Raw genomic sequence first — 24,427 nt, forward strand, 5'->3', positions numbered from 1 at the left:
TGAAGACAAAAACCAGGAAGAACACAGCAGAAGGAATTTAGTTTCAAAATCTGATCAAATTATTTTGTCCAGTACTGCTTATTATTTAGATTTCCAATACCTAATACAGGGGTCGGCAACCTTTGGCACGCGGCTCGCCAGGTTAAGCACCCTGGCGGGCCAGGTCGGTTTGTGTACCTGCCGCATCCGCAGGTTCGGCCGATCGTGGCTCCCACTGGCCACGGTTTGTCGCTCCAGGCCAATGGGGGCTGCGGGAAGCCGCGCCCAGCACATCCCTCGGCCCGCGCCGTTTCCCACAGCCCCCATTGGCCTGGAGCAGCAAACCTGTGGACGCGGCAGGTAAACAAACCGGCCGGCTCGCCAGGGTGCTTACCCTGGCGAGCCGCGTGCCAAAGGTTGCCGACCTCTGACCTAATATCACGCTTGTTTCCTTTTGGTGGTAATAGAATTGTTGCTGTGGGACCGTGCTCACAATATTCCAGAAGGGATTTAACACACAATGGTTTTAGAAAGTAACAGTATTACCTCTTTCGTATCCCCTGCATCAGTATCTAATTTGCCTTTTTGGCTGCAGTGTATATGCACTGGGTCCATGATTTCAATGATCAGTAATCCCCGAATCCCTTTTGTGCACAGCACTCTGGATGACAGTCCCACTAGGCTATCATTCCGCAGGTTGGTTTCTTCTGCACAGACTAATTAATGACTGTACCTTTGTTGAGGCTGATCCTCATTTGCTCAGTCACCTAAGTAGCTGTGATTCCTTTGGATTCTGGCTGCTCTGATCCTTACTTGCTTTTCCTTCCGTTTTGTATCTTTTACAAAACTGGTGATCTTCTTTCCGTAGCCTCATCCAAATCATGTACCCCTTTCTGTAACTGGCCTCCTGCACAACTCCCCCAGAAGAAAAACATGGAGCACATTTTGGAAAAGAATAGTAAATGATGAATATCATTCATTATTGTAGGATATCCATCCAGGAAAATTGCTATTAGCAAATTTTCTTTCCTGTACTTGTTCTGGCACTTACTGGTGGCGTGTTTTAGTGCAGTTGCCCAAATGAAGGTTTTATGATGTTGGCTGGGACGTGTAGTCTTCACAAAAGGACCCCCCCCCCACCAACTGTCCATCATAATAAGTCATTCCCTTGATTTCATTTCAGCTGTGGAGTGGGTTCTACTGTAACTGATCACCAGTGCCTCAGAAACCGGTGCAGTGGTTCGCCTCTGATAGTCACTGAAGTGATGGCTGCAGATCTTGATTGTTTGAAGGTTTTAGGGGCTGGCTTGCCCATTGCCACTGCTTTACAAGACTCAGTAAAAAAATGTCTGAAACTAAAGAGAAGCCACTTCCACTGAGTTATGTTTTGCAGCACTAATCAATAGCTTTAATGCACCTTACATAGAACTCACCTTAACAAATGCTGTATCACAGAGACATAATCTTGAGGCTCACCTTTAGCTTGGGTTCCTGAGCTCAGAATCTGAACTGTTCTTCATCTACAATAGCAGCTTCAGGCTCTTTCTTGGGCTGCTTCTTCATGTGCAGTTGTTGCCCCTTTAACACCCCCCCCCCCCCATAAAGCTGCCAGTCTGCAGTGACTTTAAACTCAGAGCACTACACTCTCTGCATCAACTGTCTCCCTGACACCAGCAGTGCAATTAATTCAAATCCTATCATTGATTAGAAATAACACTATCGGCCAAATCCTGCTCTGGCCCCAAACCAAGCAAAGATACACCTGTGAACAAATGTTTGCCCTTCTCTCCTTCCTGGAGCTGAGTACCTTCAGCTTGGTCGGAGCAACTGCTGTTGCCTAAATTGACATCTGTGCACTGGAGTTCGGAAACCAGGATTTGGCCCAAGGAGGCCTGACGACAAGTCTCCTCCACTCTTGCCTGCACAGTAGCCTCTCTACTCCCTTAGATGACATCCTGAGGCACTAGGGCGATGAGCCTCAGTTCAGCCCTTGGGGAGCAAAGGATGCCAATAAAGAGCGCATGCAAGATGCAGACATTGTCGCAGATTGACAAGTTTGCACCTGCAGTGTGTCTGTGGTCACCAGCTGTGGTGCACAAACCACCTCAATGTCTGCTTCTGCGTCACACAGGCTAATACGGGATCAGCTCCTTTGTTAAATAAAAGAAGGAAATGAGAGCATCGGGGCAAGATACTAGAGTCCTGGTGCTTTTGCAGAACTGTGGATCTCCCTCAATATTATCACTCTTCTAACAAAGCCCTGAAGTCCACCGGGTCTCTTGTTTGCAGAAAGAGAGGAAGTAGCATTTGCTTCAGTCCAAATGGCTGAGTCAGACATTTTATAACCAATGGGGACGTCCATAAAATATCCAGAGTATTGGAGCAGTTGCTTATTCACTCTGAGCTGGGCGGCTGCTGCTGAATAACAAATACCTGCCCCCCCAGGGCTGGGCACCTGGCTCTCACGCCCTCAGTCGGGATATCCAGTTATAATAATAATAGATCACTGGCTACAAGAAAGGAGTCTTGGAGGTTAGAATGCAGCAACCGCCTCCCGAGCAGATTCATTTTTGTTGTTGTTGTTTTTAAGAAGCTTTGGATGAACAGCTGCCAACCTGGATTTTCTCTGCAGAAAACAATTAACCCTGCCTGATCATTCATTTTTAATCTGGGTGCAGGAACGTGGGCTTAGTGGTGCTGCATGAACATCGCTTATTCTGTTGGCCAGGCTTATCAGCCGGATAGGTGACTGTGACACACCAACCAACATGCCCAGCATGCGTTGCCACTTCCCTCTCCTGGATGGAATCAGAGCTGCTCCCGTTTGTGGGACTAGAGTGTCTCCCAGGAGCTAGTGTAAAAGTCCTAACCCACAGGGCAGCCCCTGGAGATTCGCCTTCATTATGATTTTGGGTATTGTATGTATTGCTGCGGTGTCTTCCAAATCTCTAATTTTAGTGAACATGGCAGAGGCCTGTGTTTGTGGAGAGAGAGGCCCAGAGTTCCCATGCCATGTGCGTGCACTTTTTCTGGCTGCCATGCTGTCTGTATATCTGTAGCCAAGATGGGTGAGGTCATATCAATATATTTTATTGGACCAACTTCTGTTGGTGAGAGAGACATGCTTTCGAGTTACACAGAGCTTTGCTTCGGGTCTGGGAAAGGTACTAAGAGTGTCACAGCTACATACAAGGTCCAACAGATAGTTTAGCATAAGTAGTTAGCACATACTCTAAGCCTGCAGTGTTTCCCAAACTTGGGACGCCGCTTGTGTAGGGAAAGCCCCTGGTGGGCCGGGCCGGTTTGTTTACCTGCCGCGTCTGCAGGTCCAGCCGATCATGGCTCCCACTGGCTGTGGTTCACTGCTCCAGGCCAATGGGAGCTGCGGGAAGCTTCCCCTACACAAGCGGAGTCCCAAGTTTGGGAAACACTGCTCTAAGGGACCAGTCAAAGTGAAGTGGCCTGTTAGAATAAGTGTTAACTATTTACGCTATTACTTGTCTAACCAATCAACATGGATGGAATTTTGAATAGCAAATATGCTCAGAGAACTGTTTGTGATCAAGCCACAGAATGAAAAAGAATAATTGAAAAAAAAATGTTGAACAAATTCATACAATGAATACACAAAAGGAAATTATGATTAGGTCATGGAAAGTCTGTGAACAGAGAAAGAAAACTAAATAATTCACTATGAGTTAATCCCGCAGCTCTAGTTAGGGGATGACAGTGTTTTTAGTCGTATGTACTTTCCCAAGATCTGATTAACATATGCCACACAAAAAAATAGGCTCATTTACAATCCAGAAGAATATTGGAGTTGACTGTGCCAGATGCTGCCCTCCATCAATCCTCTGCTCAATGGTTGAATGGTGCCTGCAGTCATCAGCTTAAGTCAAGTCATTTATGTATTGCAAGAATGTTCATTACTGTTCCCTGGTCTCCCACTGACAAGTTTATTTGACAGGAGGTTTTACACATCATAGGACCAGTTCCTGAGAAGTACTGGTAATTCTCAGTGAAGACAGGCTTTGACTCACGGTGAGGGTCAGAATTTTTCTTTAGCTCGGCCTATGAAAGGACACTTTTACCAGAACCTCGTTGGTCTAGAAACAGGGCTGTGAATCATAGAAATGTTGGGCTGGAAGGGACCTCAAGAGGTCATGCAGTCCAGCCCCCTGTGCTGAGGCAGGATTAGGTAGATCTAGACCATCTCTGACAGGTGTTTGTCTAACCTGTTCTTAAAAAAACAGCAATGATGGGGATTCCACATCCTCCCTTGGTAACCTGTTCAAGTGCTTAGCTATTCTTCCAGTTACAAACTTTTTCCTAATAGCCAACCTAAATCTCTCTTGCTGCAAACAAAGCTGATTGCTTCTAATCCTACCCTTGGTGGACATGGAGAACAATTAATCATTGTCCTCTTTATGAGAACCTTTTAGACATCTCCAGACTATTATGTCCCCCCTCAGCCTTCTCTTCTCTAGACTAACATAGCACATGTTTCCCAAACAACTTCTCATTTTTTGTTGCTCTCCTCTGGACTCTCTCCAATTTGTTGACATCCTTCTTAAAGTGTGGTGCTCAAAACTAGACACAGTACTCCAGCTGATGCCCCACCAGTCTAAGTAGCTGGGACAATTACCTCCTATCTTGCACATGCCACTCCTAACACATCCCAGAATAACAGAATCTCTCAGTATCAGAGCCCTGAACCATATATAGGCACCTAAATGGGAGCGGGCTGGTTGTTGGGGGGTTCTGAGCACCTTCATCTCTTTGTCTCCAGCAGGCGTTGTGGGTGCTTGCCCCTTGCCCAGTGGAGTGTCTGACTTTGGGTGCCAGCTCACAGAGGTCCCAGGGAATCAAGAGGCTTGTCTCATGGAGCTTCATCTGGGATACCATCCACATGTTTATCTTATGAGCATCTCAGTGCCAATCTGTTTGCACATCACTCTTGGTGCAAGACGGGTTGGGCTGGGTTTCCCGCTAGCTGTTTCACCAGTGGCTCAGTGATAGCAGTGTTGCATCACAATTAAGGGAGCTTAGTTTGCCTTTTCTGTTTTAAAATGTTACTGGCTGATGTAATCTGGACAATTTTATAGATAGAGAGACAGCAAACCGCAAAATCAGGGCCATTCCAAGATTGACAGGTGGGACTGTTACTGCAGTGGCTGATCAAAGCACACCAGAGGTAGGTAGAGTGCTCTGGGAACCAAAAAGAATGCCTGCTGGAATTGAGGATGCTCATTGCTTGCTGAGTTATTAACAGTGTCCAATCAGTAACCTCTGTTTTGGGGCTGATTTTTTTAGTCCTGGTTGATTGGTTGGGTTTTCTATCACCAATCTGTCAGCAGGATGAAAGGCTGTTGTGTCAGTTCACCTCCCTTCACTTGGCCCTGGGTTTTCTGCCTCGCACTCCTTGGAGAAAATTAAAAAGAGGAAGATAAACAGTTTGGTAACTTTGCAAATCCATTTTCTCCCATGGCCCACTGGGTCCTTGGGTTCTCACATGAAACTGCCAATAAAACATACCATCCCTGATACTCCTAAACTATTCTGTGACTCAATAACTTGATGACAACCCACTGGGGGGAAGCTTTGGGCCTCATGCCCAATTTATTAGCCATGTAGCTGCTGATGCTGTAATGTTCTTCATGGAGGTGCTGCCTGGACACCATAGACTCAGCATGCTTACAGGTCCAGCAGAACATATGATGAAGATCTACTTGGTCGCCAGACATTTCACTCCTGGATGTTGGGGTAGCAGCAGCACCGTTACACAGCAGCAAATGGACTACTTGAAGGGCCACATCCTCAGCTGGTGTAAGTCAGTGGAATGACATTGATTTCAGTGGAATAACACTGATTGATATCAGATGACTACCTGACCCAAGCGTCTAGGCATGTCCACACCACCTCTGGGATGACTGAAAGAGACACTCGGGCAACTGTTCCTGGCCGATCATCTCCTGTATTGCATCTTCCATTGAGCAAGAGAATTAATATAGGGAATTTGCTAATAGAGAAAGTTAAATCAAAGATCCGAAAGCTGGAAACCAGACCAAGCCATGACTTGTTGCATTCCCAGACTCTCTCCATTGGTTGCCTGCTGCTGGACTGACTTATCACCAAATGTTCTCTCCTTATAGCTAAACAAATCATCTAACTCTACCTGATAAATTTTTCCAACCTCTCAGGCACTGATAGGCACTGTATGTAATCAGATTTAAATGCTTATCATCTGATCCTGCTGTCCTTACATGAGCAAAATGCCTGCTGGCCTGAGTGGGCATTTTGCCAGCAAAAGACTTCGGGATGGGGCCCTTAATCTGAATATTCTATTTCCTCGCTGAAATCCGTGGATCTTAAAAAAATGAGGTGGGGTTGGAACATGGATGAGTTGGTGGGACTTGGTCTGGTGTCCTTATAAAAAACTTGGCCACTCTGCTGATACTACCAACAAAGGGGCCAAATGAGGAGCTAAGGACTGAATGGGTCTTGGAGGCTGAATTGCCCTTCTTTCCAGGTCAGAGTTGAGAGGAACATGGTGCCTAGGATGTGAGGATGCTACTGCACAGAATACCTGTTTCAGGGGTGAATCAACTCTTTCTTCTCAATCCAGCACTTTCAGCCAGCACTAAAACTTTCTTTTCAAAGAACCAATGTTTGGAAGCTGAAGTCAGACAAATTCAAGTTAGAAATAAGGCACGCTTTTTTAACAGCCAGGATAATTAACCCTTGGAGCAAGCTGCCATGGGAAGTGGTGGATTCTCCATCTCTCGAAGTCTTCAGATCAAGGCAGATACGCCTTAGTCAAACACGCCATTGGGATCAATACAGTAGTAACTAGCTGAAATTCTATGGTCTGTTATTCAGGAGGTCAGACTAAATGATCTAATGGTCCCTTCTAGTCTCAGAAGTCTATGTGTCTACGAAATACAGAGAGGAAAGGAGGTGATATACTTAAAGGGGCACTCGAATGAAATATGTAACCTGCAAGGAAATTTTCCATTCCTTTAGCTCTCCTTCTGCACTCTCCCGGTTGCCTGAGTTATCATCAACCGCCACACAGCACCCGTCCCTGTGCTCCCTCAGCACCAGTTGCACTGAGAGGGGTTAGCAGATATAAGACGTCAGACTCCCGTTGTGCAGTTAGTGGCATACAGCAGGGACACGTGCATTCTAAGCTGCTTAAACCTGGCTCTGGCTGATGTGCCTGGGACGTGCTAGGGAAGAGAGGCTGCGGGCCTGGTCAAATGAGACAGTTCCTGAGGCGTTTTGGGGGTGGGGGGCGTGGAGAATGAGATCTCACTGAGCAAATTGGGTGTTTGTTGTTACCTGGAATTGAGTCAGAGGAGGGTCTGAGAAAAATAATATTACTCAGTCCTAATAACAGCCCTGGTAGGCAGGCATCATTATCACCGTTGTACAGATGGGCACACTGAGGCTGGGAGCAACAAACTCAAGGACATACGATGAATTGGTGGCAGAAGCAGGAGTAGAATTCAGGCATTCCTGGCCTCTAGCTTCATGCTCAGACCACTCAGCCACACTGACTGCCTAGAAGCAGCTCCTGGAAATAATAAACAGCCAGTTGCCTGAAGGGTTTATGTTTGAGAGCTGGGCCTACCCTGTTTGTAAAATATTATTATTCATAATGATCATTTTGTATCCTGACAGCACCCACTATGTGCCAGGAACTTTCTAGACAAATATGATTGCAGGTTCCTCCAGACTCATGGGGCTTTGAAAGTCCAAGGGTTGGAAAAGCGACATAAGATGACTCCATCTGAAGTAGCCTGAGGTACCATTTTGGATGTCGCCAGAGGGCGTACGCCACCTGAAAGCTGATGACTGACTTTACAGTGCCTAGAAATTTGATTCTTAGATGAGTATGTATGAGCTCATCACTAGCACTTGGTGAAGCAACTTTGGCCTGACTGGTATCTGGCAAAGGGTGCTGTTTCGCTCAAGTAGAAAGTGAATGTGTCAGACACTGACAGGCATTCAGGCTGGTGAAGTATTTCAATATTTGCTAACAGGGCCTTGGTTGGTGGCTGGTTGGGATTTGTGAGGAAGTGCTCCAAACATTGGATATCTGTGCAACATCGACCTAATTGCCCTGTATTGCACATGTGAGAGGATGTCACTCAGCTCCCTGTCTTTCTTTTCTCTAGGGCTGATAGTCTACCTGGGAATGATGGTGGGAGCTGTCATTTGGGGTGGCCTGGCAGATAAACTGGGAAGGAAGAAATGCCTCATCATATCACTCGCAATCAACGCTGCCTTTGCATTCCTCTCCTCCTTCGTCCAGGGATATGGATTCTTCCTCTTCTGCCGCCTTATCTCCGGCCTCGGGTGGGTAACACTCTCTTTAGTCCCTCAGCTCCAGGCTGAGGTTTAAGGTGGGAGAACCCTTTGTGCTAGATGAGACTGCACAATGATTTGGGATTGCCAGCTGAGGAAATGGAAGGACTGACTGAACAGGTTCTACACAGCATGTGTGTGTTCTAAATAAAATGTTCACATCACCCTGGAAGGACCTAGAGCAGGGGTGGCCAACCTGAGCCTGAGAAGGAGCCAGAATTTACCAATGTACATTGCCAAAGAGCCACAGTAACACATCAGCAGCCCCCCTCCCATTAGCTCCCCCCCCTCGGCTCCCAGCGCCTCCTGCCCACCAGCAGCCCCGCCAGTCAGCGCCTCCCCTCCCTCCCCGCACCTCCTGATCAGCTGTGGCGTGCAGGAGGCTTTGGGGGGGAGGAGGGAGGAGCGAGGAGCGAGGGCACGGCAGGCTCAGGGGAAGGGGTGGAGTGGGGACAGAGCCTGTGGCAGAGCCAGGGGTTGAGCAGTGAGCACCCCCTGGCACATTGGAAAGTTGGCGCCTGTAGCTCCAGCCCTGGAGTCGGTGCCTATACAAGGAGCCGCATATTAACTTCTGAAGAGCCACATGTGGCTCCGGAGCCACAGGTTGGCCACCCCGATCTAGAGCCAGCCAGGGAGAAGGCACTAGACAAGGGGGATTATATAGTTTGTTTTTCCTTAAACAAAACAATTTAATGCTTGGAAAATTGACAGTCAGATAGTCTGAGGTCTTAGCCAGAAAACAGGTGCATAAAAGGACACAACAGCATCTGTTCACCACTTCAGGATAAGACACCTCAAAGTTGACCTAAGAGAACTCAGTCACTGAAATCTCAATCTCCCTGATGAAACTGTGAACACGGGTGCTGATTGATGTCGACTACAATGTAGATGCTTGTCTATACTAGGCCCTGTACTGAGATCTCTACCCATTTCATAGGCATGGAACAACATTAAGTTGGTAACTTTCAGTCATGACTGACCTGCTCTGAATCTGAATAGGTGATTTAGAGGTGAAAGGATCTGTAGCTCTCCCAAGCCATACAGTCTCACAAATTGCTGATACAATGATATGGCTTGGCTTATACAAAGCATCAGGAAGTCACTTTGGGCAAAGGCAGAATTCCAGAGCTCACTCTTTATAAATTTCCATGTTATTAATAAGGAGAGAGGGGAGGGCCCATACCCTCTCATTTATAGTCATTTGGAACTTTGCCTTGTAAAAGGTAAGCTTTTGTTCAGGAGAGAGAACTTGTTTTAAACCTTTAACAAGAGGCTGCAGATTTCATTCCCCCCTTATGCTAATTAAGCCAGGAATGACCCCACTGATGTCAGTAAGGTTACACTGGTGCATGTGATAAGTGAATTTGGGCCCATGGCCAAGATTTTCAAAAGTGCTCAGTGATTTTCAATGCCTGGCTCGAGACACATTGAGGGGGACTGATTTTCAGAAAGAACTGAACACTGAATTTGTGAAACTCAGGCCATTTATGGTGTCTCCGTTTGGACACCCCAAAATGGAGGCACCCCAAATCGTTTGAAAACATTAACCATTTAAAAATGGTTAATTCCAAAATATTTCGTAGAACTTCAGAAATATTTCCAAAAGTTCGTGCAATCCCAGCACTCCTTGGCTCCTCCCATCTCTGAGTCATGAGGCAACTGAGCTACTCTGACAAGATGGTGGAGGGGATGTGGAAGGGGTATTGCAGAATGGGTTCTTCCTTGGGTGGACTGGGTCAAATTTGGCTGGAGTCACTAGCAACCAAAGGCTGTTATTGCCTGGCTGTTTGCTGCCCCAGTGAAATGAGTTTGCGCTCTCCTGTGCAGTTCTCCAGTTTCCTAGGGCACAAGCATCCAAATCACAAATGCTCTGCCGAGCATATCCATGTCCCCTTGAGGCCAGGTTAATTCACTTTGTTAAAACGGGAAAGTAAAATCAACTTTCTGCTTGTGACAAGCTTCCTGTGCATCCTTCATGTTTAAGAACAACCCGGTATGGGGAGCTTGATATTCTTCTCTCATGACGCCCTGAGTAGAGAGTCTGTGAGAATCGCCTAGAATTCCAGTGAGTTCCAGAAAGAAAAGCTGCCCTCCCCCTGCGGGGCTGTAACTCTAGAGACCTTTACTGTAAACGAATCCAAACCTATGAGGCGCCAGATGTGCTGGTGACACCTGTTTGGCAAAGTCCTTTATTCTTCCCATGTGGTGTTTTCTCTCCTCAGCATCGGGGGATCCCTCCCCATTGTCTTTGCTTATTTCTCTGAATTCCTATCTCGTGAGAAGAGGGGGGAACACCTGAGCTGGCTCTGCATGTTCTGGATGATCGGTGGCATTTATGCCTCTGCAATGGCTTGGAGCATCATTCCACACTATGGTAACTGCTTTGTGCTTTCGGTTACTGATAACAACACATCCACACCACCCCTGCGCACACAGATATAAGGACTTACAGTTAGTGCATGGCAAACTGGACTGTACATCTACAGTGCACTAGCCTGCTGCAAACTAACTGCCTGCTTGGACTCTGCCATTATGCACTAAAAATTCCATAATGCACTTCGACCTACTCCCGTTTCAAATTGGCATAGATTAAAGTGCACTATGGAAACCTTAGTGCATGGTAGCAGGGTCCACATGGCCAGTTAGTGCTTGGCAGGCTAGTACGTTGTCAAATTACACCCCAGCTTGCTGCGCACTAACTGTTCGTATAGACTAGCCCTCACTCATTAACAACATCCCCCTCCCCCATCTGGTGGGCTATCGATTCTTAACATGATCTGTTGCAAGTTAGCCCTGCAGCTTCTGTGGTGTGTAAAACCAGAGTCCGACACGCTTGTACCAACTGCAACCAAACTCACCCCCACCATCCTGGAACTTTCAAATCCCACCTGCTTTTTTACAGGAACTCAAAGATAATCAGTGGAATTCATCCTGCAAGTCAGGATATCCCCAGAAGGACAGGAAGGATTGTCTAGCCCAGTGGTTCTCAAACTGGGGCCATTGCTTGTGTAGAGAAAGCCCCTGGCGGGCTGGGTCGGTTTGTTTACCTGCCCCGTCCACAGGTCCGGCTGATCGCGGCTCCCACTGGCCGCGGTTCGCTGCTCCAGGCTGATGGGAGCTGCTGGAAGCGGCGCGGGCTGAGGGACGCATTGGCTGACGCTTCCAGCAGCTCCCATTGGCCTGCAGCGGCGAACCACGGCCAGTGGGAGCCGCGATTGGCCGGACCTGCGGACGAGGCAGCTAAACAAACCGGCCCGGCCTGTCAGGGGCTTTCCCTACACAAGCGGTGGCCCCAGTTTGAGAACCACTGGTCTAGCTCTAGCATTGAAGACGCTATTGTGATTGGGGCCCTATACATACCAATGATAGAGAGAAATTGATTGATTGATACTTAGGCAGGATGATGGGTGATGGCTCCTTTGTGATAAAAGCCTCTAATACATCACACGTTTGGTATTGCAGATTATAAATGCTGGCCTCTCTTTATGAACAGTCAAACCCAGGACCACAAATCCACACATCCCTGAATTTGGGGATAGTTTGACTCAGATAACTTCATGGCTCATGTCCATGTTGACTGCAGAGCTGAGCTAAGCAATTATCAATAAATTGTAACTCTGCTGAACAATAACATTGGGATGGGGGGGCTAAGCAGCACATTATCAAGGTCAGCACATCCCACCATGTCTTAGCCGATACCAGTGTATTTGGGGTAATTTTTGTGTGTGAATATGTCTCCCTAAAACCTAAATTTGCTGGGATCACATCTGATTTCTACTGATTTTCCCATGGTGTTGAATATGGTAGAGAGAAAGGACTCGGAAATGTACAATACTACTATGAGGAACAAAAACCTGCATGTCACATGGTTTTCCTGGTAATTCATTTGCATCACCTAGGAAAACATCAGACTTCAGTATCTATTGAGAAAGATTAATTCCCCTATTATCCAGTATTGCCAGCTGTTTGCAAAATCTTGTTTGAGAAAAGTAGGACAGTCCAAAAAGATCATGAAGAGGGACTATAATATCTATCCATCCACCCACACACCCATCTTACAAGCTAAAACTACCCTCCGTATTTAGAAACCTTCAAGTTTTGGCCAGGAACAGGCTGTTGGAACAGATATGTAAACTAGAGTGAAATGGTGTCAGGCTAACGCACATACATTATTTGCAAACATGGTTTTAAAACCCAATCCTTTAAAGGGTAATATTTAAATTTTGCAGATGGTCAACATTGTCTAGGTCGCATGTTGGAGCATCCGAGCCCCATGCTGTACAGTTTTTCCTTTCCAGTATCCCTTTGTTCAATATTGTCTTGGAACTCAATTGAACATGTGTAGCATTGTAGTTGATACAGTTCTCATCACTGCAAAAGCTGTAACTTGTTTTTTTTTCAATATTATGAGCAAGAGTATATTATAATGAAACATTTGAAATAAACATCCTCCCTGAGATCTGACTGTGGGAAGACAAACTGAGAAAGAAAGATTTTGATTCATGATCTTTTTGGTGTGTCTTTGATTAAAGTTTGATTGATTGCACCCTCCCAAAAACCTGCTTTGGTCAAGCTGCCATTTGAGTTTTAAAGTGTCTGTGCTGCTCTCAGACTCCCTCGTGCCCCTTGTTTGGTGACTATGTGGCTTGCCTGCCCCTGCTTCCTTCTCTGTAAAATGGGGACTAACACTTCCCTTACAGATATGTTGTCAGGCTGTCTCGTAATTGCTCTGGAAATCAGAAAAGGGCTACGTATTAGAAATTCTCTGTAATGTTATGTAAGGAGGCCACAGAAGTGTAATAAAATATATCAGTGGATCCCATGTGACCCGTGCCACAGTATCCTTAGTTTTATTGCATAGCTCACTTCCAGCCTGATTTCTAAATTTAAAGATAAAGGAAGATTTTAAAAAGGCAGGAACTTACTAATAACCGATTCCATTGTCTGTGCTGAGCACAAACCCATAGGCTGTTATCCATCTGACTGTCTGATGGAGTCCACAAAGGAATTCATTACCAGGCATAATAAATCTTTCATCAGATGGGACTCTGTCAGCCTATCACCATCTTGCACAGAGCCCATACAGTCCAGTGGGTATCTGAGAGAGAAATCTGACTAGGTGGACAGAATTTTCACTCTGGCTTTTGTTGTTCATAGGCTGGGGTTTCAGCATGGGAACCAAGTACCACTTCCACAGCTGGAGGGTATTTGTAATCGTCTGTGTTCTGCCCTGTATCTCTTCATTGGTGGCACTTAAATTCATGCCGGAAAGTCCACGTTTTTTGCTAGAGGTAAGATGACTCGTCTGAAAACTGTACTCCAATATCAATTAACAAAGGAGGCCTGGTCCTTGCATGTTTCTGGCTGTCTCTTCACTGCCCTCTCCCCAGCTCCCTGGCCACACACCCACATGTTGGCTTGCCAGTTTCATTTAAAACTTAGAGACTCTCTGTATTAAGGTGCTAATCACATACTTTCATCGTATCACTTTTTAATGTTGACATCTGCATTGAACAACAAGCAAAATGCAGACCCCTGGGATTCATAAACCCATTAAAGGGTTTGCGTACCTGATTAAAACACAAGCACGTACCCTTTGGAAATGTAAATAGTAGAGCTGGGCAGGAAGAGGAGTGAAGGGCAAGAAACAGGAGCAGGATAAAATACGTGGGGAGTTGGATCTCAGACCCAGCAGGGGAAGAGCACTACTCACACAGCTGAAGGGACAGCATATAACTATTTATTATCACCTTGCACTTATTGTACATAGTACCGTTCACCTGAGGCTCTCAAAGCAGCTGACATACACGGATTAAACCTCAGACCCCACCGTGATGTATGTAAGTATTATTTATTCCCATTTTATAGATGGAACAACTGAGGCACATCAACTTGCCCAAGGTTACACAGCAAGTCATTAGCAGAGCTGGGCAGAGAACCATGTCTCCTGACATACCCTCTGCTTAGCCTGGAGACAACACATTGCCTAACTCCCACCTCCCAAATAATAATTAGAGTGGTTTCCTTCTTCTACCACAAAACTACTGCGCAGTCAGCAAATATAAACCTTGATGGTTCAGCCTTCTGCTTCTCCCTCCTCAACACACGATGCGGCACAGCACTGCTCCATTACACCTGGGCCTCCAGAGCTGGTTCCCTGTGTCAATTTTAAAACCACATGACTGGAGACCATAGTATTTAATGGCTGACTTGAGATGTTCTTCCCTTGGTGTTTCCAGATAGGTAAACATGATGAAGCCTGGATGATTCTCAAGCAAGTTCATGATACCAACATGCGGGCCAAGGGGGAGCCGGAGAGGGTGTTTACAGTGAGTGTGGTTTCCTTCTGGAAAGCAGTTAGTTATACTGTGGTAAAGGGGTCACTGGCACATGGGAGTCTTCATATGCTAGGTGTTGGTTTGGAATCTGCTTTAGTAAGCACCAGAGCTGCCTTATTCTTCCCCCTGTGGTTTCCAGCTTCTCACACACTATGTGACCTCCAGCAGCCAGGAGGGAGAATGGGAGAAGATAAGGACTGCACACTTCAGGTCATACACAAGCCTTGTTTTGCGGTGCTCAATCCCAGGAAAGACGATGGGAGTTGTATATGCATGGGGATAAAGCACAGTGGCTAGCCCAGCAGGTTTCCAATTATACTCAGACATCTAATTGCTCTGTTCTAGGAGCAAAGTAAACGAGAGGGACATTACTCGCGTGGGAAATCCGGACAACTCCTTTCTCCATTCCAGCTTCTAATCAAACTCTGATTAAGCTCCATGTACTTCCTAATGAGCTTCCCAAACCCCATCTGCCTGGTAGCCAGCCTTTAATCTCTCTGAAGGAAAGTGAGGTGAATGATTATTACTCACTGGGCCAATGCTCAGAGTGAAAAATTTGAACTGGGCAGAGTCTAATTCAGTGAGTTTAGAGAAGGCGTGTGGTGGGGTTAATTGTAAATCGCAGTGAGTGTGTTGTAAACAGTGAGTGCATCAGCTAGGGAATGCTCCTTGAATTAGGTTGTTATGTCAGAGAAGGCACATACCCTTAAAGGAAGGAGGGAGGGAAGAAAAATGTGGCTGCAGAATTCAGCTTTATGGTGCAAAAAGCCCGATTAACTGGAAAGAGGCGTTATGGAAGAACACTGTCCATAATGAATGAGCCCATCAATAATACAAGAGATTAATTTACTGTACCTCCAAGTGTGCTAAGACTCCAAGGTCAGAAAATGGGCTTAATGAGCCTGAGCTATTTCCAGGGCACAAGCTATTTGACTGCTGTGAAAAGAAAGAAAGAAAGAAAGAAAGTTGTCTGCTCCTGTAAAACTGGGATGGTCAGTTATGCTGCAGATCTATAAGCTGTGGCAAACAGGACGCTGCATGTTTCAGATGCTCTCCCCTCTGCTGCATGCCCCTTATTAAGGAGCTGTCCCCACCTCTCACCTTTAATATACAGCAGCAGCCTCAATCCACACCAGCTTCTCTCCTACTTGCACTGGGATAAGCCGGGCACATTCATACTGTAATGTGAGACTGACCATCCTCGAGGATTTAGGGCCCTCTGTGACAATGCTGCTCCTGGATTAAAACCATGTATTGTCTGTCACTCCTGTGTCAAATCCACGTGTACCTGCTCCTGCATCTGATGATCCTAAAGGCATCTGCTCCTGTTAGGACTCAGTCTGTCAAACTATACTGCACTCATGAACACTTATTATTCCAGCTAATGATGTCCTATTTGCCATGTGTCATAATGGTTTGAAATATTGTACTTCAGATCTGGAGTTTGGCGGTTGAATCAAGACTTACTGAAACCTCCTGGCACAGACAGACAATGAGCTCTCCTTGCCTTGTACTTTCCATGTGAAGTTGTATTTTGCTAATTGGCCAGCAGGAGCCAGTCAGTCATGCACCAGCTGTTACTGGGACAATTCCCAGATCTGACATTTAAACAGTTCCAGTCAGGAGAACATAGACACTATCTTATCGAGCTGGGTGAATCATTCATACTGAATGAATTATTCAGTGAATTTCACCTCTTTTTCTGCATGTGAACAGATTGTGATTTTCTTGAATATGTTCTTTACTCAAAATTATTCACCAAATACTTTCTGTGACTGATTCCTAGGTTATAACCCATTCACGAGCACTTACTTACAAGTATTCAATATTCAAAATTCAGGCTATTTTGACTGGACAAATTAGTCATATGGTATGTTTCTATTCCCTGATTGGATGAGTTTTCTGATGCAAACATACACATTTATGCACTCAGAATTGACTTTCCACAAATGTTCTTCCATTGGCACTTAAAATTTACTGTGTTAGAGAATGCTTTCGCCAGTTGCATTTGAGAAAAGAGAACATGAAAGCAGTTGAAGCAAGTTTGTTTAAAACTGTATTAACTATTCACTGACATTTTTAGCAGTAATTATCAGCTCTAATTACCGGGCAGATTCTTAAAGACATCAAGATCACATAGTGTATGTGTGTTAGCTTAACGTGTTGGGTGTTAGAATTACATTTTATTATCAATCTAATAAGTGAAAGTTTGAGGTTGATGTGAAAAATTGGAAATGTGTCACAGAGAGAGAGATTTTTAGCCCATGAGAAAAACTCAGTATCCAATGGCAACACATCAAGAAAAGATAGCAGGTGAAAATTCTGTGGCAAACATCAGAGAAGATTGCTGTGCAAGAGGCAGAGAAGGGATTGTGCTGAAAACAGAGAAATGGTTGAATCCATCCAGGGTCAATTGCTGAAACTTTGGTTTGTGTTTTTCAGGTCGCCCACATCAAAACTCCAAAGCAAATAGATGAGTTTATTGAAATCCAGAGCTCAACAGGGGCATGGTACCAGCGCTGGTTGGTCAGATTCACGACCACATTAAAACAGGTATGGAGCATGAGGACCATCCCACAAGAGCTTTCGATGTATTGAGATTCTGATTCATATTCACAACATCCCTCGGGTTACTATGTAGGATAAATGGGCCTGGGCTCTGGTAGCATTTGCTATACTTCCCCCACCCCCCTATCCTCACCCTGTCTCTTCTTAACCCAAGCCACCAATGAGTTCCTGAACTGATATGCTGTATATGGCTAAAGGAAGACCTCAGGGTCAGACCACAGCATACAAGTATCTGATTTCCCTTCCACTTGCACGAACAGAGATGCTCTGCTGGCCAAACCTAACAGAGAATACCATCCCCAGTGAATGAATTAAAATTCTATCTGCTTAATGTTGCTGCTTGCTAAGGCTGAGTCTCCAGGATTATAATATAAATATTTTGGCCAGCTACGGATTTCACACCTGCCGTTCTACTGCCCACCACAACCAGGGCCGGCTCTAGGTTTTTTGCCGCCCCAAGCAAAAAAAGTTTTGGCTGCCCCCCCTGTCCCAGCCCTGGGCTCCTCGCCGCACCCCCCTGCTGCCCCAGCCCTGGGCTCTCCCCGCCCACCCACACCCCCTGCCGCCCCAGCTCTGGGCTCCCTCATTCCTCCCCACCATTGCCCCCCACGCACACCTCCTGCCGCCCCAGCCCTGGGCTCTCTCCCCTCCCCACCTGCACCCTCCTTCCGCCGCAGCCCTGGATCACTGGTAACTCGCTCCCACGGCAGGTCATTCAGCAGGAATGTTAGATGTGCACAGAACACAGACAGGATTGGTTCCCGTATGGTTACAGAACTGCAGTAAAGTGGAACAATTTTCAGATTGTGTGATTGGAGGATGCATATTATAAGACTGTCCTACATAAATGAGGAAAAGTTGAGGTGCCTTTATTATTCTTTTGTTCCACTCTTTCTTTCTATGGGGAATTTGCCAATGCAATATCACTGTCTTCCTTTTACACAAACGAACAAAAAAAAAAAAAGGCAATGGCTGTTGAAAATAGCAATTCCAGTCCTAATAACCACTGGGAAGCATTTCTTGCTCAATTTTATCCTACTTTTTCTACAGCAAGTTACAGTGGATCAGTATATTTGATTTGGGAGAAATGAAGTAACAGCTGCCCAAACTGAGCTTGAGCACTCCTGAATTTTGAGGTGTTCAAATCTGGAAGGCAGGTGCTGGGGGGAGGGAAGGGGGCTGTGGCTCTGCGGGGGAGCATGGCAGCATGTATGCAGCAGTCTGGCGCTGCGCGGAGCCAGACACGCTGGTCTGAGTGGCACGGTAAGGGGGCTCGGGGGTTGGATGGGGCGGAGGTTCGGGGGGGCAGTCAGGGGCAGGGAGAAGGGGGGGTTATATGGGTCAGGGGTTTGGGAGGGGCAGTCAGGGGACAGGCAGCGGTTGGATAGGCATGGGAGGCCCAGGGGTTTGTCAGGGGACAGGTAGGGGGTGGGGTCCTAGGGCGGAAGTTGGGGGGGGGTGTCTCAGGAGGGGGCAGTTGGGGACAAGGAGAAGGGAGGCTTAGATGGGGTCCCAAGGGGCAGTTAGGGGCAGGGGTCCCAGGAGGGGGCAATCAGGGGACAAGGAGCAGCGGCGCTTAGATAGGGGGTGGGGTCCTGGGGGGCAGTTAGGGGCAGGGGTGATCAGGGGACAGGGAGCAGGGGGGGTTGGATGGGTCGGGGTTTCTGTGGGGGGCAGTCGGAGGGAGTGGATGGTGGCAGGGTGGGGCTACCCTCCCTCCCTGTGGAGTGTGCTATTTTTTTAATGTTAAAATATGGTATCCCTACTCACAGTGCAGCTCTCCATTCAGGGCAGGCTGCAGCATGAGGTCTCAGCTACCTCACTCCCTCCCCCTCTTTCCTGTTGCTAGTGGCCAAGGGAATGCTGGGAAATGTAGTTCTTTCCCTGCTCCAGGGCTGGCTCTATAGGCAGGGAGCTAACCAAGGAACTACAGCTCCCAGGGCTCCCTGTTGGTTCTCCGCTCCCATGCTGGATCCCTGCCGCCCCTGCAAATGGGCTGCCCCAAGCACCTGCTTGCTTTGCTGGTGCCTAGAGCCGCCCCTGACCCCAACTGCCCAGAAATTCACAGCAGCTGTGGGGTTAAACCTAGATTCTTAGGCTCCAGAAGCACAAGCTCCTGCCACTTGAAGTAAAGAAGAATCTCCCTTGGTTGTTAGCAGTCTAGATTCTATGAGACACAATTAAGCAGCTCCAGATCCATTTAGTGGAGGGCAGTGTCACACGTACACACTAGCCAGCTCGTTACAGATATGCTTATACTGAAGGATACTGGAGCAAAGCTTCATGAACATTGTCCCCTCAGGTCCTCATATGTATCTCATGAAACATAGTTTGGAACAAACACTGGGATCTAAGCAGATTATCCATCTTCCCTAAATGAGCTCTCTTCACTGTTAATATTAAATTCCTGACCTGCCCAGAAATGAATCTTTCAAGATCTCTGCTAGGATTTCTCTGTGACTGACCCCTTCCTGTGGATTTGTAGATCTGGGACAACCTGTTGTATTGCTTGACAGCCCAGTACAAGATGAATACACTGATTCTGGCTATGGTTTGGTTTTCAATGGCCTTTAGGTAAGTCACTTCTCTAACTTTCTCAAGAAACAGTAGCCATCTGAGGGCTTAGTTGTTGCAGTCAGGGTCCATCTACAATAAAATGTGCTCTGAGTTTTTGTGGGATTAACTGTGCATATAAATAAATTGTTATGAAAATCAAATTTTGCCCCCTTGATCCTATTTTAAAGAGACAGAGCCCGTGAAAAACTAGGCCATGGTCTGCTAAGTATCTATGTTTTACTCAGTCATCCAACTGCCCATAACAGAGAGTTTAGTATACCTTGAACAAACCAGGCCTTGGGGAAGACGGGTTGGTACTGCATGGCTCAGTAGTCTTATATGGAGCCTTTCACTTCTAGGTCCCTTGTCTGAATCCTGTCTATATTAGTAGTGTCGAAAAGTAATTGCTACCAGCTGGCTGGCTGTTCATTGGTCTGTGTCAACTAAGTGGGTGGATTTCAGTCCACTTAAGAACAAATAAGTGTCCACGCTAGGGACACCACCCCCTGATCTGGTGATAAAGATGAGCAAATAGTTCAGGAGTCGGCAACCTTTGGCACGTGGCTCGCCAGGGTAAGCACCCGGCGGGCCGGGCCGGTTTGTTTACCTGCCGCGTCTGCAGGTTTGGCCGATCGCGGCTCCCACTGGCCGCGGTTCGCTGCTCCAGGCCAATGGGAGCTGCGGGAAGCAGCGTGGGCCGAAGGATGTGCTGGCCACGGCTTCTTGCAGCCCCCATTGGTCTGGAGCAGCGAACTGCAGCCAGTGGGAGCTGCGATCGGCCGAACCTGCGGACACGGCAGGTAAACAAACCGGCCCGGCCCACCACGGTACTTACCCTGGCGAGCCGCATGCCAAAGGTTGCCGACCCCTGAAATAGTTTATAACAAAAAATGCTTTGTCCTTTTCTGTTCATAGAACATCTATGAATGGATCATGGCTTTCTTGAATACAACCATGATTCAAAAGTAGTAGAAAAAATGTTAGATGATTTTCCTAAGCTCTGTGGCATGTACTGTGCTGTTTAATTAGTCACATACAGCACATGGTCTAGTTTCTGATCCTTGTGCAGATGAATGTAACTTACGGTCGGGCTTCTGGTGTGAATGCTCGTAGGAAGTGAATTTACAATCTCTTTTACAGCGAATTAGGGAATGTGTGGTTAACCTTTGCTTTCCACAAGGAGCCATGCTAATGCAACTTGATTGCACTTGCTCCAGAAAGTGAACGCAAAAGAACCACAGACACGAAAAAGTGAATTTGGTAACAAAATTGGAATTCAATGTATATAGAATATTTTTACTGTATTTACCCATCTCTGGTTGGCACCAATGGTGCCTTCTTCATTGGCAACCTCAACTGATCATTCAAGGGCTGAGAATTCCCTAGAGACTGAACTACCTGCTTGTCACTTAAGGCAGTTGGACCCTCCAAGGCAGGTTTTGCCATTGCTCGTGACATTCCTGTGCTGTGGATAAATGGAAGACTTCGCTCTCCAGTCTGTCAATCTGACACTTTTCCCCAGCACTAAATTTACCTAAAAGCATTGACAGAGAACCCAAAATTAGAGCTGCTTACAAGTCAGATATTGTGCAGGGCCAACTCCAAAATATGTGTAAACTTTATCTGAACATGCCCCTTTCCTCTCCTTGCTGCAGTTACTATGGCCTTACTGTCTGGTTCCCTGACATGATCCGATATCTCCAGAATGAGGAGTATGACTCCCGACTCAAAAGCTTCAATCGGGAACATGTAACGCACTTCACCATAAACTTCACACTGGAAAACCAGATCCATAGGAATGGGGTATTTGTCAATATTAAGTAAGTGAACGTGACCTGATTTCCTTTATATCTGGGGGATGAGGGCATATGGTTCAATAAAACATGGCACATATCATTTCTAGAGAAAGAGCTGAAATTTTCAAGCATTTGAATGCTCCCCAGGCTTTACCTCATACTAGTAAGGCGTAGCAGTGGATTGGACATTCTAGATCAGGGATCGGCAACTTTTGGCCCGTGGCCCACCAGGGAAAGCCCGTGGCAGGCTAGGCCGGTTTGTTTACGTGCAGTGTCTGCAAGTTCAGCCGATCGCTGCTCCCACTGGCCGTGGTTCGCTGCTCCGGGCCAATGGGGGCGGCGGGAAGCAGGGCGGGCCAAGGGATGTACTGGCCGCCCTTCCCGCAGCCCCCATTGGCCTGGAGCGGCGAACTGCAGCCAGTGGGAGCCACGATCAGCCAAACCTGTGGACGCTGCAGGTAAACAAACCGGCCCAGCCCACCAGGGGCTTTCCCTGATGGGCTGCATGCCAAAGGTTGCTGATCCCTGTTCTAAATCATTACCAGTCTGGGAATGCCGGTGATCACCATTCATGACTCTCTGAAGTTTTAGAATACAGCCAGTTTTTCAAACTAATTAGACAGGCAAATGCTGCAACTGCATGTGCAAATTGGGTACTTACCTGGGCAAGTTGCCAGTTAAGCATGTTTACTGTTTGTACACACAGTTACCTGATTTAAGCATGCAGTTACAATAACTGCATGCAGAAATTAGACATGCATTTCTAATCAAAACACATACCTAACTTGTTTGAAAACTTGGCCATTAAGTTGCCATTCCGTAGCAAGGCAGTCTAGCATTTAGTGGTAGTGTATAAGGTGTGTCATATGGTCCCTTTCATGTCATGTTGCCAGCTTCCTAGGAAATCTAATTGCTTTTGAGGCTGGGGCCAGTCTAAATGAAAATTTAGGGCCAGGGAGAGAGGAATGATAGTCCAGTGGTTAACGTTCTATCCTGGGACCTGTGAGACCTAAGTTAAATTCTCTGTTCTGCCACAGACTTCCCATATAACCTGGGGTGAGTCACTTAATCTCTCTCTGTCTCAGTTCCCTATCTGTACAATGGGAGCAATAGCACTGCCCTACCTCTTGGGATGATGTGAAGATAAATCCATTAAAAGGTTGTGAAGTGCCCTTGAGGGCCATAGAAGTACCTCAGATAGATTGTGTCAGGTCCTACTTATGCCACCTGCAATTGCCATGCTTATAATATTTGTGTCAGCGGTGTGTGTGGTCTGATCCCTTGGATACACTCCTGGGGAGACATGGTGCCACAAAGGGTATAGCGAGGGATGAGGAAGAGGTGGGCCCATGATCCTATCTCAATTCTCTACCATCAGGCTGGCAGCAACAAGGACGTGCATAAGTACTTCTGGTCTGAAAACACACATGTGTGGATTTGAAACTCACTTTCTATGAATCCTCATGCCTGTGACTGTGACATCTATTTTCAGCATATATGTTTTGCCAGTTGAACTTAGTCATTTGAGAAAGATAAACCCCAAGCTCCCAGTAAAGCCATCCACACAGCCAATGCAACATTATGTAAATTAAGAGTGGAAAGGATATTTGTAGGAACCATCTTTTTGCATTTTTGCGTTATTCACCCAGCTAGGCATAACCCTCGTTCTGTGGGAAACACCACGTGCAAACCCATGGAGCATCAAGAGATCATGTGCTCTTTCTACTCTGCTCTCTCTCCACCCCACCCCATTTATCCACACCTACAGTCCTAAAGAAGTGTGTTTGAAGAATTCCTTTCCCAGAATTCTTCTCCTACCAGGCTCACATGTCCTCATGATGGGACCTTCTTATCTGGGACCAGTGCATGTGGAATCAGAGCATGTGGAATTGCTCTCCTGGGCCCCTTTGGAGCCAGAGGTGGCTTTCTTCTCTTTCCTTAGGACACACTGACATCTAGTGGTCCTGGGCAAGAAAGATTTGTTTTCTTTTTAAATATACTTTCCACTTTTGCTTCCTGAAAGCAAACACTTCTGTGCTCGCTTAAAGCTATTATTTACCATGGCCACCATTCTGCACCATCACAGTCAATGTGAGCTTTGCCATTGACTTTCTATCTGTCTCACAAACTTCTCCCACACCCACCCTTGCCAACTCAAAACAAAATATATTGGCCAGATCCTTAGTTAATGCTTTGAAGTCAACGGAGCTATGCTGACTTACACCAGCTGAGGATCTGTCCCTATGTAACTGTCAAGACATGTATCCGTCATCATGGTGATTAGTTTGTATGTGGTATCTCTTTTCCCTACCCTGGGACAAGTTTTTCTTTTTGGTCTTTCTGGTTTGAAAGCTCTTTGGGGCTAGGGACTGTGTCTTCTTCTGCATCTGTACAGCATGGAGAATGTATTGGGCACTACCACAATATAAACAATGAAAATGATGGGGGGGCTGTGACGGGGCAGTGTGCCACACCCCTGCCTTTGTCACAAACACAGACTGCTCTGAGACCTTCTTGCTTGTAAATGCCACTGTATAGTTTATTTTCAGTGTTTTAATCCCTCCACCATACACCTTTACACGCTGTATCTCAACTTTCTAACTCCTTCTCCAAAGGCTGGGAAGATAAGGTGACTCTACTTCGAGAACCCCCTTTGTCGGGCTCTTATAGCTTTCTGGTTGGTTGGTTTCTCTCTCCCATTTTCTCTTCCTCCCACAAGCACTCTTTCCCGTGCCCTTTTGTACAGCTTCCCTGTTAATGGCTAATTGGCTCATTGACTCACTAGCTCCAATCTGGCCTGGTAATCAGGTACACCTCTGT

At 46.6% G+C, this 24,427-nt stretch overlaps 1 protein-coding gene across 2 annotated transcripts in view; it reads left to right on the top strand.

Annotated features, from left to right (window-relative positions):
* SV2B (synaptic vesicle glycoprotein 2B) overlaps positions 1-24,427 on the top strand; it is a 110,964-nt gene that overhangs the window by 74,543 nt on the left and 11,994 nt on the right. For both annotated transcript variants that reach the window (XM_026648347.2, XM_026648346.2), the window contains exons 3-9: positions 8,160-8,340; positions 10,572-10,723; positions 13,507-13,640; positions 14,589-14,678; positions 17,130-17,240; positions 19,741-19,829; positions 21,467-21,631. In XM_026648347.2, coding sequence (XP_026504132.1) covers positions 8,160-8,340; positions 10,572-10,723; positions 13,507-13,640; positions 14,589-14,678; positions 17,130-17,240; positions 19,741-19,829; positions 21,467-21,631 — 922 coding nt within the window. The remainder of the gene's footprint in view (positions 1-8,159; positions 8,341-10,571; positions 10,724-13,506; positions 13,641-14,588; positions 14,679-17,129; positions 17,241-19,740; positions 19,830-21,466; positions 21,632-24,427) is intronic.

The sequence above is a fragment of the Terrapene carolina genome, unplaced genomic scaffold (assembly GCF_002925995.2).
Source record: "Terrapene carolina triunguis isolate 2854851 unplaced genomic scaffold, T_m_triunguis-2.0 Scaffold67, whole genome shotgun sequence".
NCBI lineage: Eukaryota > Metazoa > Chordata > Testudines > Emydidae > Terrapene > Terrapene triunguis.